The 14,375-nt window shown below is 58.3% G+C and overlaps 2 protein-coding genes across 2 annotated transcripts; both read left to right on the top strand.

Annotated features, from left to right (window-relative positions):
* The first annotated feature begins 868 nt into the window (after nucleotides 1-868).
* On the top strand, nucleotides 869-3,754 carry FOXC2 (forkhead box C2). Its single transcript, XM_069456522.1, has one exon. It carries the CDS (start codon nucleotides 1,378-1,380, stop codon nucleotides 2,881-2,883), a length of 1,506 nt encoding a protein of 501 aa, XP_069312623.1. The 5' UTR covers nucleotides 869-1,377; the 3' UTR covers nucleotides 2,884-3,754.
* An 8,865-nt stretch (nucleotides 3,755-12,619) lies between these two features.
* FOXL1 (forkhead box L1) lies at nucleotides 12,620-13,660 on the top strand. The gene has a single exon (XM_069456582.1). It carries the CDS (start codon nucleotides 12,620-12,622, stop codon nucleotides 13,658-13,660), a length of 1,041 nt encoding a protein of 346 aa, XP_069312683.1.
* The last annotated feature ends 715 nt before the right edge of the window (nucleotides 13,661-14,375 follow it).

The raw sequence follows: 14,375 nt of genomic DNA, 5'->3' as shown, positions 1-14,375 counted from the left end.
TGTGGGCAGCGCGGGAGTCAGCGTGTCAAGGGGAATTTCTATTTGGGAAAAGGAGTGTCTACGCGGGAAAGAGAAGGGGGAAATGAGCAGGGTTATTGAACACTGTTCCCCAAACTCCACCAAACTGCTCTTGGTGACGAGGATGATTGACCGAATTCGAGGCGAATTTAGAGGTTTAAATTCTCAGGACTTCGCTACCTTTGCGCTCGGCCCTTCCCCTATAGACGAGGGCCTGACTCCTCGGGCGCGGGCGAGGGGAGTTCAGTTTCTATCGTTTACCTCTAAAACTTCTATCGGTTGTTCTCGACGCCTCTGAACCTGGAACTCGCTGGCGACGGTCATTTGATTAAATGAGACCACCACCAGGCCAGGCCCTGGCCGGTCCAACCCAGCACATCTGCTTTGAATGCATTACTCCTGGGCCCCGATAATTAGGAAACCTAATTATTCGCTTCATCACTCATTAATGAAGGTGTCCCAGGATCTCTGCTACCAGCAAGGTCTTTGGGGGAGACACTTGACTACGTTCATCAATTCTATTTTATGTTTCAAAACAATTTTTTTTTTTGCAAAGAAACGTCGCTATTTTTTTGTTCTGAATATGTGGGCCCATTAAGCAAAATGTGATAATAAAATAAATCTTAATAAGCTCCAACTCTTTTTTTTTTTTTTTTTAAGTCTTTTCAACTTGAGGCTGAGCTGCAGAAAAGCCCGGTGCTGCGCGCCTGGGTCTTAGAGCCGACGGATTCCGGCGCTCCTCGCCCTGATTGGTGCCAACTCCCCAGAGCTGCCGGGCGATTGGTCCGCAGTTCCGGGAGGGGGCGTGGCCCGAGGAAAGTAAAAACTCGCTTTCAGCAAGAGGACTTTTGAAACTTTTCCCAATCCCTAAAAGGGACTTGGCCTCTTTTTCCGGGCTCGGCAGCGCAGCCACTCTGGACCCCGGCTCGTCGACCCTCGGCGCTGCCGATTTGCCGGGGGGCTTGGAGAGCCGCCTTCCCGCGTCCTCGCGCGGAACTGGGGTCCGGCCTCGGTCCACTGGGCCCGCGGCGCCTCCGCTCGGTCCCGGCCGCCCGGCCCGGCTGCCACCCGCCGGGTCCTGAGCGCGAGCAGCGGGCAGGGGCCGGCGCCGCGCTCGCCTCCCCGGCGCGCCCTCCAGGATGCTGATCCGCCCGGTCCGCTGAAAGCGAGCGCCCCTTCTCAGCCCGACCGCCGGCGCGTCCTCCACCTCGCCCCGAGCTTCCCGGAGCCCGGGCCGCCTGAGCTGGTCCCTTCCTCTCTCCTCTGCTCGCTGTCGCTGTCGCTCTCACTCCCGGGCCTTCCTCGCTCCCCGGCCGCAGCCCTTGCGCGCAGGCGGCGGAGAGCCGTCGCAGACGCAGCATGCAGGCGCGCTACTCGGTGTCCGACCCCAACGCCCTGGGAGTGGTGCCGTACTTGAGCGAGCAGAATTACTACCGGGCGGCGGGCAGCTACGGAGGCATGGCCAGCCCCATGGGCGTCTACTCGGGTCACCCGGAGCAGTACGGCGCGGGCATGGGCCGCTCCTACGCGCCCTACCACCACCACCAGCCTGCGGCGCCCAAGGACCTGGTGAAGCCGCCCTACAGCTACATCGCGCTCATCACCATGGCCATCCAGAACGCGCCCGAGAAGAAGATCACCCTGAACGGCATCTACCAGTTCATCATGGACCGCTTCCCCTTTTACCGGGAGAACAAGCAGGGCTGGCAGAACAGCATCCGCCACAACCTCTCGCTCAACGAGTGCTTCGTCAAGGTGCCCCGCGACGACAAGAAACCCGGCAAAGGCAGCTACTGGACGCTGGACCCGGACTCCTACAACATGTTCGAGAACGGCAGCTTCCTGCGGCGCCGGCGGCGCTTCAAAAAGAAGGACGTGCCCAAGGAGAAGGAGGAGCGGGCCCACCTCAAGGAGCCGCCCCCCGCGGCGTCCAAGGGCGCCCCGGCCGGCCCCCAGCTGGCGGACGCCCCCAAGGAGGCCGAGAAGAAAGTGGTCATCAAGAGCGAGGCGGCGTCGCCGGCGCTGCCGGTCATCACCAAGGTGGAGACGCTGAGCCCGGAGAGTGCGCTGCAGGGCAGCCCGCGCAGCGCGGCCTCCACGCCCGCCGCGTCCCCCGACGGCTCGCTGCCCGAGCACCACGCCGCCGCGCCCAACGGGCTGCCCGGCTTCAGCGTGGAGAACATCATGACTCTGCGAACGTCGCCGCCGGGCGGCGAGCTGAGCCCGGCGGCCGGGCGCGCGGGCCTGGTGGTGCAGCCGCTGGCGCTGCCCTACGCCACCGCGCCGCCCGCCGCCTACGGCCAGCCGTGCGCGCAGGGCCTGGAGGCCGGGGCCGCCGGGGGCTACCAGTGCAGCATGCGCGCCATGAGCCTGTACACCGGGGCCGAGCGGCCGGCGCACATGTGCGTCCCGCCCGCCCTGGACGAGGCCCTCTCGGACCACCCGAGCGGCCCCACGTCGCCCCTGAGCGCCCTCAACCTCGCCGCCGGCCAGGAGGGCGCGCTCGCCGCCGCGGGCCACCACCACCAGCACCACGGCCACCACCACCCGCAGGCGCCGCCGCCCGCGCCGGCTCCCCAGCCACAGCCGGCCCCGCAGCCCGCGGCCGCCGCTGCGCAGGCGGCCTCCTGGTATCTCAACCACAGCGGGGACCTGAACCATCTCCCTGGCCACACGTTCGCGGCCCAGCAGCAAACTTTCCCCAACGTCCGGGAGATGTTCAACTCCCACCGGCTGGGAATTGAGAACTCGACGCTCGGGGAGTCCCAGGTGAGCGGCAATGCGAGCTGTCAGCTGCCCTACAGGTCCACGCCGTCGCTCTACCGCCACGCAGGCCCCTACTCCTACGACTGCACCAAATACTGACCTGCCCCGGGCGCCCGCCCCGGCCCTCTCCGCCTCGCTCCCCAGACCGACCCTCTCAGACAGTTAAGGCTGCAGAGACCGAAAAAGAAACAAAACATGCCCACCGACTTTTGCTCAGACCCGGCAGCGGAGAGCCCGGGCGCGCCAGCCCTCGGCGGTCTGCAAAGCGTGCAGGTAACTCCATTCGCCGCCCCGTTTCTGGGATCCCAGGAAGCCCCTCTAAAGGGACGCAGCCCAACGCAATGAATATCGATTTTAAAATCCCCCTCCCCTACCAGCATGGCTGTGCTCGGCTCCACTTGGGGTTTCAAAAATTAAGTTATGGACCAAATCCCGTAGCGACCCACTAATGACTTTCTGTAGAGACCTCCACAGGTGTATGGGGGTCTCTATAGATAACGTATGTGCTGTGTGTAATTTTAAATTTCTCTAACCGTGTTGTACAAATGTGTGGATTTGTAATCAGGCTATTTTTTTTTTTGTTGTTGATGTTAAGAGCCATTAATATAATATTTAAAGTTGAGTTCACTGGATAATTTTTCATCTTGCCCAACCATTTCTAACTGCCAAACTGAATTCAAGAAACCTATGTGGGTTTTGTTTCCTGTACAATGATGAGCTATAATTCTTTTCCCAGTTGTAGATCTTTTACAAAACAAGAAAATAATTTATTTTCTTTTTGTTGGTGGAGAAAGAAGTATCTGATACTTTTTATTGATAAAGTGCGATGGTTTTGTACAGTAGATTCCACCTTGAGTATTCCTTTAAAAAAAAAAAACACCAAAAATTTTAACTTCATCTGTGTTTGTCTTATGTGGTCTTAATTGTTGTACTTACCTTAAAATAAACCCATGTTGTTTTTCTGCCCAAAGTTCGGACAGTGTTTGTGTTCTTGCAGGTTTTAAAAACAAGGTGTGTTTGCAAACCTACCTGTTCTGATTATTTTTGTTACTCCAGGTGGGTATTCATGTAGATACATAAAGATGATCACAGGAAAATGGGAGCGGTCACCCATTGTCTTGTTTAGTGACAGAAAACACTTTCTGATTAATTAAAAAATCCCACTCTGGGATTTTTTTTTTTTTCCTGGAGGCAATTCGAGAAACCAGCCTGGTTGGACCCAGCCGCCTGGAGGGTGGTGAGCGGTGAGCTTGTTGTAATGCATTTTGTTAAATGCAGGAAAACAGGCCAGTTGTAAAACAAACAGGGCCACTCCATCTCAGCGTCCAGCTGTCCCCAAATTAGGAGAGAAGGAAGGAAGGATAAAGGGTTCCCATTTGCGAACCACGACCCAGGGTGAGTGCTGTTTCCCCTCGATTTCCTAAAATGCGGGCTTCCTTGCCCACTTCAATGGTTTTCCAGAAAATTTGAACTGGGCCAGTGAAGGTCTGAGGGTGATTGATTCTCCAGCATCTAATGTTTATCCCTTTTGGTGGCCAGATCAGAGGGCAGTTTCAGTCTGCTTTACTTCTCAATTCAATTTCTAAATCTTTGCCCTCATTGCAGTGAAAAAAATTTAAAACGTCATTTACCCTTCAAAAATAATTTACAATGCTCCCATAGTCCTAAATGTATTAACTTTTCCAAGATGTTACGTCCTAGAGATAGTTTCAATTTTAATATCTCTCGTCTTTTAAATTTTTAGTAGCAACGTGGCTATGTGGCTGGGGAAAAGGCTTTGTGATCTGTTTCACTGGCTGAAACCTACAATTCCCCTGCTGGCCTCTCCGTGTGAATTTTGGGACCAGAGCGCCACCAATTCCCACCCCAGCAGGTGAGCTGTGTTTTGCCAAGGGTGAAGTTCTTTGTGAAAACATTTCAGGAGATGACGATTTTGCCAAAGGTGATTTTGCTTAATGCAGTATCACCGAAGGTAACCTGGGTGGTGGTGTTTTAAGCGCGGTGTTTTATCTCTATGCTGTGTTGAAATAGAATTAGGGGAAATTTGAGGCATAATAATTTTCCCCATATGTGCAACGCAGATTCTTTCAAGCTGTGGTCCTAGAGGTGGCACATAGTTAAGATGTAAAGGCCGTGTTTTATTCCTTTTCACAACGTGTGGGAGCCAGGGTGCCTGGGTGCTTGACTCTCAGCGGGGCCCAGGCCAGGCAGCTTTGGTTGTTGAGCAGCAGGAGGAGGAAACTAAGGAGGTGGGTGGGGGGGGGGGGACCCTCTCGAAGAGGCCTGAGCTCCTTGCCCCCTTCTGCTCTCCTCTGGTTTCATTTTGCTTCTGCGCCCTTTGTGCTACTTGCCCCAGGAAGAGAGTAGCGTACTCTGGCCCCCAGGCAAGCTGGCTTTCTCCTTCCCCAGATGTTTCAAAGAGGTGTCCCTGAAAGCTGCCTTCACCTTAAGATTTAGAACCCTTGACGCCCAATTAGTGACGAGGCCAGAGACACACATTGGACCTAGAGGAGGAGAGAGGTGCGATGGTGAGGGTGGGGGACCCTTCTCGGACTGCTAAGGAGACCATGCTGGGCTTTTGGGCTTTGGAAAGGCTTCTTAAAGAAGTCCCTGCAGTGTGGGGATGGGTAGCTCCAGAAGGTTCCTCCTACCCCTTGTGAAGGCCACAGGGTGGGGTGGGGACTGGGCGTGGGTCCTTCTAGTCCCCTGGGAATGTGAACAACTGGGGAGTTGTATTTGGGGATTTATCCAGGTGGTAGAGAGCCAGCCTCCTGGGGTGTGTCAGGCCTGGGTGCTTTGGGACACCCTCAGTCCGAGGCCGCGGGGCCTGGGGTAGGTGTGGGTCAGTGCCGGGAGCCTGGCCGTGTGCTGTGGGCTGGCTCAGAGCTCTGCTCACCATGGCCTTCGGCAGCTGCAGCCGGTGTGGGCCTTGGGCCTAGGGGCTTAACGGCATCTGTTGCTCCCCCAGCAGAGTGGGAAGATCACATAGCATGACGCTGTGAGCGGCACAGAGCTAAATGGCCCGAGGGACAGTTGTGTGTCTTGTCAGCCACCCTTCGCGTCCGCTGCCCAGCACGCAAAAAGCATGCCCGAGCGAGCAGGGGCCTGGCGGTCCTCGATCTACTTCTCTGCTGCCCCCTCCTTCGCCATTTGGGCCTAGGGAAGCCCTGGGCCTTTCAGGAAACGGGGAAAGGAGTTTGGGGATGGAAGGGCTGGAGCGTTCGCCACAGGCTGCTGGGACTTGGGGCTGTGGCGGCTCTCTGTGTCCACAGAAAAGCAGTTTGCAGGAGACTGTCCGACAGCCATGTTCCTTCCTGACCCAGTAAGAAGCTACGGATGGGCAGATCACAGACCTTGCAAATAAAATGAAAGTAACTGGAACATCGTGACAGAGACTGTGTCCCATAGAGTTAACCCTGTGTCCCCAGCTGGCTTTGGCTGGGTGGACTATGACTCTCACTAGAGTCCAGTTTTGACAGATAAGGGCCATATGGGGAGACCCCACGGCCTCTGAGTGCCCCTCACATCCCCAGCCCCAGAGAGGCTGCAGCTGGAGCAGCCCCCTGGAATCGGGCTTCGCGTGAGACTCAAAGGCTAAGCCTCAAAGGCTCACAGCTTTCAGGAAGAGGGCCTGCTGGTGACCCGCCATGCCCAGACCTCTCTGAGAATGGGCTTGGGTCTGTGGCCAGGCGGTCCTCACTGCCCTGGATCAGGTGGCCTGTCCCTGCAGATTCAAGTCTTGCTGTGACTTGCATCCAGGACTTGCTTAAGCACTGGGCTAGGAATGAGGAGACCATGTCTCGCTGCGGGCACAAACCACCAGGGACTCCCCGGCCTCAGTCCTTCTACCTGTGAGATGACCAGGTGACGAGGGTCGCCTGCACTTTCTTTCTGGGCACAGGCAGGGCTCCTGCAATGGGCCCGGCCCTATGCCACCGCCCTGCCCTGCGGCCGAGCACCCAGGTCAGAAGTTAGGGGGAGAAGAAAATAAAGGGTCCTGGGAACATGGGCACTTGGCTCATAAATCTCCCGGGGTCCATCTCCTCCCTTCGCCCCAGGGCTGCCTGGGGGTCGCTGTCAGTGCCGGGGGAGGCTGGGAGCTGCGCTCAAAGCGCAGAGAGCAGAGCTCCCAGTTTGCCCCTGGAAGCGACCCTGCTGGTTTGGGATTGCCTCCTCGCTCCTTATGCCACCCCCAAATCCAGAAAAGCGGGTGTTAGGCAAGGTTGGCTGATGGAGCCTGATTGTTAATGAGAACCTGAGCTGGGTGGAGAGAGAGACAGTGAGAAAACACACCCAGTGATAAATGGGCACAACCAAGTTCCTTGGGAAGGCGCTGGGGTCTGAGCCTGTGGCTGGCACCTCCGCATGGCATGTGTGCGTGCGTGGGCCCAGGACTGTGCATTCGTGTCTGACTCTCACGGTGCCGGCAAAGGAGGGTCAGTTAGAGACCTGAGGTTTTATGCTTTAGGTCCTGCTGGGCTAGGAATGGCCGGCGCTCTGGCGCCCAGTGCCTCTGTTCCAGGTGAGCGGGACAGGCTGGTCAGAGCGCCCAGCGGGCCCTCCCCTCTGCCTCCTGGTGACTGAGGGTGACTGAGTGCCTCCTTGCGCCACATACTTGAAATGCTTTCCCAAACGTTGAGAAGCATTCCCTGCCTCCTCCTTCTTGCATGGCCTCAGCTCCACAAGGCGTTTGAAATGTTTGCTTTTTGACATAGGCACGTAGGGAAGGGGGCGGAACATTTCAGGGGAGTTTGGAAGGCTGGCAGCCGTGGTCAGGGACAGCCACCGGGCCTGGGAAGAGGCCACTTACCTTTAACCTGTGCTTTACTTGTTCAACATTCCCGCATTACAGTGAAAGCGGACTGCTAGTGTTGTTTTTGTTTTTGTTTTGAGACAGGGTCTGTCGCCCAGGCCCAGGCTGGAGTGCAGTGGCATGATCATAGCTCACTGCAACCTCCAACTCCTGGGCTCAAGCGATCCTCCCACCTCAGCCTCTGGAGTAGCTGGGACCACAGCCTTGAGCCACTGTGCCCAGCCCAGAGTGCTAGATTTTTCCAAGTGTCAGGCTTATGGGGACTTAATCCTGGGGCCGTGTGTGAAGAGCTTAAATGGAGGGAAGGGGTGTGGTTGGCCAGGGTGCTGGCAACCCAGGGTGCTTTAGGGGATGGGGCTGGAGCCTTCCCCCTCACCTGGGTCCTGGGGTGCAGCTTGGTGCTCCGGCGTCTCAGTCTGTGCCCACCCGGGCTTCCACCCTGTGGGCTCTGCCCAGGGCACTGGCCTTCGCGCTCCCAGCAGCCTCTGGCCGAAGGTCTCACTCTGCGTCCTGTGGTTTTGCAGGCGGCCTCCCCGGTGAGGTCTCTGAGGTGGACTCGATCCTGGACAGGCCCACTGAGGGTTCACGTGGCTGCAGCCAGGTTACCTTAAGCTCTCTGGGCTGGTTTCTCAACTGGAAAAAACGACAGGATCATTGAATAGGGTTATCGTGAGGATTCGTGAACCTAACACAGGTTGGCAAAGTGCTTCCGTGGCACCCTGTCCGTAGGAAGCGCTCACTGCTCATTGTCAGCTCTTAGGACTTGCCTGGAGAAGAGAAAGGATCCTTTGATCTCAATTAACTGGTACATGGGCCATGCTTTGGGCAGGGCAGTGCGTGTGCCCAGCTGCCCCTGTTCAGAGCCTCTCCATCATTTCTGAGAACAAGGTGAGCCATACAGAGGCCATTTGGAAAATCCCGCCCTGCTCTCCGGGCCCCACTTAGCTGGCCGGGCCAGGCGGCCGTTCCCTTCACGTCTGGGAGCTCAGGCTCACTTCCCTCCAAGAAAAGCAGGAGAGGACCCTGCTCCCCAGCTCTGGAAATCTTCCACCTTTTCACAGGGGGTTGGGGGGAAGAAAGGGGTTTTGGTGGGATGTAAGTGAGGACTCCGGGGTTTCCAGCTCCAGGTGCCACACACCTGTCCTCTCTGGAGGGCCTCTCTGCTGTTGCCGCTCCAGACACTCTCTCCTGGACACAACCATGTGGGTTCTGATCCCTGTTCTGCCACTTGCTACCTTTGTGGTCTTGGGGTGTTCTGTGCCCAGCCTCGGTTTTGTCATCTGTAAAATGGGTGACACCCATGCCTTTCATAGATACTGTGAGGATGAACGAGAACTCCCACAGGGCCCTGAGGGTTCAGCAGCTGTTGTAACACCATTGTTTTCCTATCTTTGGAAAAAATTCCTCATGGGAGACCTGCAGCAAGTTAATGTACCGGGTTTTGGTTTCCTTGTCTGCAAAATGGGAATGACAACAGTTTCTATGTCTTAGGGTTGCCGTGAGGGTGGAATGAATCAATACATTTTAGTTACCAATATTATCGTTCTCATCTCCGTTGCTGATGTTTTCAGGTTGTCAGTAAGGTGACTGAGCTAAGTCCTGTGCCCTGCCACCCTGCTCTTCTCAAACACATTGCACGAACGGTGGAATCATATGCATACATATTTATACACACACACATATAAAATTTGTTAACTCTCTTTACGCTTGGAAAAATGATGCAGATATCTGGAAAGGTGACACAGATGTCATTAACATGGGTGTCTGTTTTTATTTTCCTGAGGGGCAGGGGAGGGTGGATGCCAGGGCAGGCCTGGGAGGAGCTCTAGTCTCTCCCTCTCAGCCCTGGTTTCCTCCCCTGCCTGGGCTCCCACCCGCCTCCCCAGGAGCGCACATGCCTTTGCCCCAGGACTGGGAAAGGGGCTGTGTGCCGTCATCCCAGCTGAGCCCAGCCTCTGCGGAGCCCCTGAGTTGGAAACACTGCTGTCGCCTGGAGCATCCGGGCAGGCCAGAGGTCTCAGGTCTTCCCTGCGGGCTGGGAGATGGGTTCTCACCAACTGACTTGGGAGATGACGCGATTTTCTGGGATCTGAAGGCTTATGAACCTGCAGGGAACTGTCAGTGTCCCCATCTGGCTCTCTGGGACACCCACTCCGCCCAGCTGTGTCCCAGGCTTGGCCGCCCCTACCAGGCCTCCACTGCGTCCTCAGCCCACGGAGCCTCCAGAGCCTCCGCACGAGGGCGCATCCGCTCCCGGGCGCCAGGGGGCTTGTGCCTGCGCTCCCCGGAAACATGGAAATGCGCCCCGGCGCGGGTTCCTTCCAACCTCGGCCCCTCCGGGGCTCGAGTTACAGACTCTTCACCTGGGAGCCCAGAATTTATCTCCGGGCCCGGCGCGACACTGAAGTTCTACAGCTGAAACCTCCCGGAGATTTTGCGAAATTCTGCAAACGCACAGCCTGGGTGTGTGCCTCCAAACCGCGACTAGAACTGGGGTATTTTTTTTTCTCTTCACTGTCTGTGTCCCGCCCACCAGCCGCGCGTGTCTCCGCCCGCGTCCGGCCCATGACCAAATTGGGCGCTGTTTATTATTGTACGAATTCAAGCTTGGATTTGCCTTGGAGTTTAGAGGACGCGCCGGGACAGCGCACATTTCGGGAGAGGCAGGGATGTGCGTGCTGGACTTCGGGTGCCTGGGGACCTCCGGGAGGGGCGGTGGGGCGCGCAGGTGGGGGAGAGGGTTGCATGGTGGCACTGCTTTCTCTCTCGGTCTGGATCTATTCGAGCAAGCGCGGAAGCTGGAAACGGGAAACTGGATCCAAATTTGAAATTGCTGGGGGCTCCCTGGTCTGGAGAGGTTGGGTGACCCCAGAGACTGTGGGACCCGCGGATAACAAAGGCACGGGCATTGGGGTTCTTTTCTCACCCCAGAGTTGAAAGGGGTGCGACGGTGAGGGGTCCAGAGAGGACAACGCCCCGCCCCCTCCCGGCTAGAGGGCCACCCCCAGGACCTGGGCCGCGCCAGGCTGGGCTGCACGCTTGGCCTGGGCAGAAAGGCAGCGCAGGAGGGAGGTCTGGAGGTGTCCCAGGGCCTGGCCTGCGCTCCCTGGTGCAGTACCTGCACCCAAACCGGTTTCTCGACCCCCATCTCTACTTCCTTTTTGGTATTTAAAAGTTATCCGCTCCCCTGCTGCCTGTGTATTCCATGAGTCTGGGTTCCCCAAGCAGAAACTCTGGGGTCCCCACTTTGGTGGAGGATGCTTCCCTCTTTTCCGTGTTCAGAGGCTACCGGAGCACTCGCAACCAGTCCCCAACCTGGTGTCATCTCTCTGTGACAGTGGTGGTGGCAGACACGCCCTCACCCCAATTAGTGGGCATTTAGTGTCTCTCACAGGCTTCCAGGAGGTCCCTGGCAGGGGCCCTTGGTGGGCCCTTTCGATGCCCACCTGCGTGTGGTCCTCGCCTCTCTCTCTCTCTCTCTCTCTCTCTCTCTCTGGTATGGCTGCAGGACTTATTCAATGAAATGCTAATTCAGTTATCACAAGTGTTTTCTATTTTCTTTAAAAAATATTCAGTGGCGGTCATAAACAGGAAGTAGTCAGGCTCCATGCCCTGCGCCCCTTCCCCAGCGCCTGGAGTCGGGGGAGAGATGCCTCCTTGGGAATCCGCATCATCCAGGATTTTGGATTCAAACCATGACGTGGCTCAATGTAAAATGAGACGGGGGTGGGGGTGCTTACACCCCAGGGTGGGGGCTGGGGGAGGGCAAGCGGCTTCCCAAATGCTTAATGTAATCAGGGGCCAGCTGCGTGCACTTGTAAAGTTGTTATAACCTCCCCCTTGACATAAACAGGAAAGCCCAGAATATAAAGCAAAAGACCCGCATTCACAAATACGGGCTCTCCCGCCAGCTGCCAAGCTCCCCTTTTATGGTGTTTCTGGCTTGCAACCTTAGCCCACCAGAGAGACCTTAGTTTCCCCCCAAACTCTCCAAACGGGTTTAGTTTGAAACCTGCCTCCACGGAGTTGTGGACCAGGTACGCTGCTCCCTCTCCAGCTCCCCAGTGCCCAACGCCTTCCCTGCCAGGGGGGCTGGATGCCGGGACACACTTCTGTTCCTCTGATCCCGAGTGAGACCTGTGGGCAGGGACGGTCCTTGGGTACTGGGTCCCTAGAGAGTGCCGGCCGCCTGCAGGGTCCACCAAGTGTCTCTCCAGGCAGGGCTGCGTCCCCTTCCCCACAGATACCCAAACTTCTAAGGTAGACACAGCTCCCCATATCTAAAAGGCTTCAAGGACCTCAGAAAGCACTTTACTAGACTGTGCCATCTCTGCATTTCCTGTTAAGCCTGGGAGAAGAAAAGACCTTTTGTGGGAGGCCCTGGGGTTACGGGGCTCCCCCAGGACAGCGGTAAAAGTCAGCCCTGAGCACCCACCCCCATCTCCACCGCTCCTTCCTGGCCAGGCAGACCCTGCTCCGAGCCGCCGCGGTCCACATCCTGCCTCGCTGACTGTGTGCTTACAGCGTCAAGGGGTGGACGTGATATTTCAAACATCAGATCAGTGCGTTTATATATTGGGTGCCCGGAAATTTTTCCAAATAAACACAGCTTGATTCAACTTGGGTGGGCGGACTTATCAACAGACTAATTCTATAAACAAATGAAGGAATAGCCCTGAAACCGATTGGCTGGTATCAAAAAGACACGTGGAGAGAAAAGCTTGGAGTTTTTCAGCAATGAAATTTTAATTAATGTGGGTGGGCTGAGAACACAACGACTGTTTATCATAGACAATTTATTTTCCAGCGCTAAGTCAACATATAATAGCAAACTTACAACAATTATTTAACATTTTTAAAGCCATGAAGAAGGGACAGAACACGGAGCGGCAGGGGAGAGCGGCGGAGCTGGAGGCAGAGGCACCGCCGGCTCCCCAGGAGGGCCCTCGCGGGGCAGGGCGCAGTCCCTAAGCCGCCTGGTCGCCTGCGTCGCGGGGAGCGCAGCGCCGGCGCCCACTCGCCATGAGCCACCTCTTCAGTCCCCGGCTGCCTGCCCTGGCCGCCTCGCCCATGCTCTATCTGTACGGCCCCGAGAGACCCGGGCTGCCTCTGGCCTTCACCCCCGCGGCCGCTCTGGCCGCCCCGGGCCGGGCCGAGCCCCCGCAGAAGCCGCCCTACAGCTACATCGCGCTCATCGCCATGGCCATCCAGGACGCGCCCGAGCAGAGGGTCACGCTCAACGGCATCTACCAGTTCATCATGGACCGCTTCCCCTTCTACCACGACAACCGGCAGGGCTGGCAGAACAGCATCCGCCACAACCTCTCGCTCAACGACTGCTTCGTCAAGGTGCCCCGCGAGAAAGGGCGGCCCGGCAAGGGCAGCTACTGGACGCTGGACCCTCGCTGCCTGGATATGTTCGAGAACGGCAACTACCGGCGCCGGAAGAGGAAGCCCAAGCCGGGCCCCGGGGCCCCGGAGGCCAAGCGGGCCCGCGCCGAGACGACGCACGACGGCGGCACAGACGCGCAGCCAGAGGCCGGGAGCGGGGCGGGGGGCTCGGGGCCCGCGATGCCCCGCCACGAGGGAGCGCCGGCGCGCCCCTCGCCCCTCACGGAGGGCCCGTCTCTGCCCGCGCCCCTGCACTGGCCCGGGCCTGCGTCCCCAGCGGAGGACGCAGGCGACGCTGTCCAGGGCGCAGCGGCAGGGCCGGTCGGCCAGCCAGCGCGCACGGTGGAGGGCCCGGGGTCCCCTCCGCGCCCCGCCTCCCGCGGCTCCCCGAAGAGCTCTGACAAGTCCAAGAGCTTCAGCATAGACAGCATCCTGGCGGGAAGGCAAGGCCAGAAGCCGGCTGGAGGGGACCAGCTCCCGGGGGCCGCCAAGCCGGGGCCAGGCAGCTGTCTGGGCGCCTCACTTCTGGCCGCCTCCTCCAGCCTCCGCCCGCCTTTCAACGCTTCCCTGATGCTCGACCCGCATGTCCAGGGCGGCTTTTACCAGCTCGGGATCCCGTTCCTCTCCTACTTCCCTCTGCAGCTCCCCGACACGGTGCTCCACTTCCAGTAAAGCCAACAGCGGGGCAGCAGTTCTCTCCCCTGCCCGGTCTGAGCCGCCTCTGAGCGACCGGCCCCAGCTCCCATGGCGGGGGAAGCGGTCACGTTCTTTTAAAACGATCTTTACCTGGGTCGGTGTGTGGGTTCCGGGAAGTGCTACCAACCTCTCTCTGCGCGCAGGTGGGCGTGCTGGCCTGCCTCCTCCCAAGCAGACTCTCCCCAGCAACCTGGAGCGGCTTCTGAGGTTTAAAAAACCCGGTCCGGAGGGGACTTGGGGATCACAGACCCCCTACCGCTACCGCGGGAGCAAGAGAATTCCTTGACGTTAGGTCGGTCTAATGGCGTGATCCTCACTGCCCTCCACAGGTGCTGAGCATCTGGTACCGCGGGCCCAGCAAACTCACGGGCCTCCCACAGGTGCTGTGAGTCCCGGGTCCAGGGGGCCCAGCAAACCCACGCGCCCTCCACAGGTGCTGTGAGTCCCGGGTCCGGGGGCCCAGCAAACCCACGCGCCCTCCACAGGTGCTGTGAGTCCCGGGTCCGGGGGCCCAGCAAACCCACGCGCCTCCCACAGGTGCTGTGAGTCCCGGGTCCGGGGGGCCCAGCAAACAACCCGAGCGGGACAGACAGACTCCAGTGTGGTCCTTTCGACCTGGGAGCTCCCGCCTGACTGTCCCAGCCCTGCTGTCGCTGTGTGGCCCAGGATTTGGCTTTGAGCCCGGCTGGGC

This window comes from Eulemur rufifrons, chromosome 23, assembly GCF_041146395.1.
Source record: "Eulemur rufifrons isolate Redbay chromosome 23, OSU_ERuf_1, whole genome shotgun sequence".
In the NCBI taxonomy this organism is placed as follows: Eukaryota; Metazoa; Chordata; class Mammalia; order Primates; family Lemuridae; genus Eulemur; species Eulemur rufifrons.
This window is presented reverse-complemented; position numbering and strand designations above follow the sequence as displayed.

Bases quoted from the DNA above. Each gene is read 5' to 3' on its own strand.
- FOXC2 (XM_069456522.1), top strand. From the start codon at position 1,378: ATGCAGGCGCGCTACTCGGTGTCCGACCCCAACGCCCTGGGAGTGGTG.
- FOXL1 (XM_069456582.1), top strand. From the start codon at position 12,620: ATGAGCCACCTCTTCAGTCCCCGGCTGCCTGCCCTGGCCGCCTCGCCC.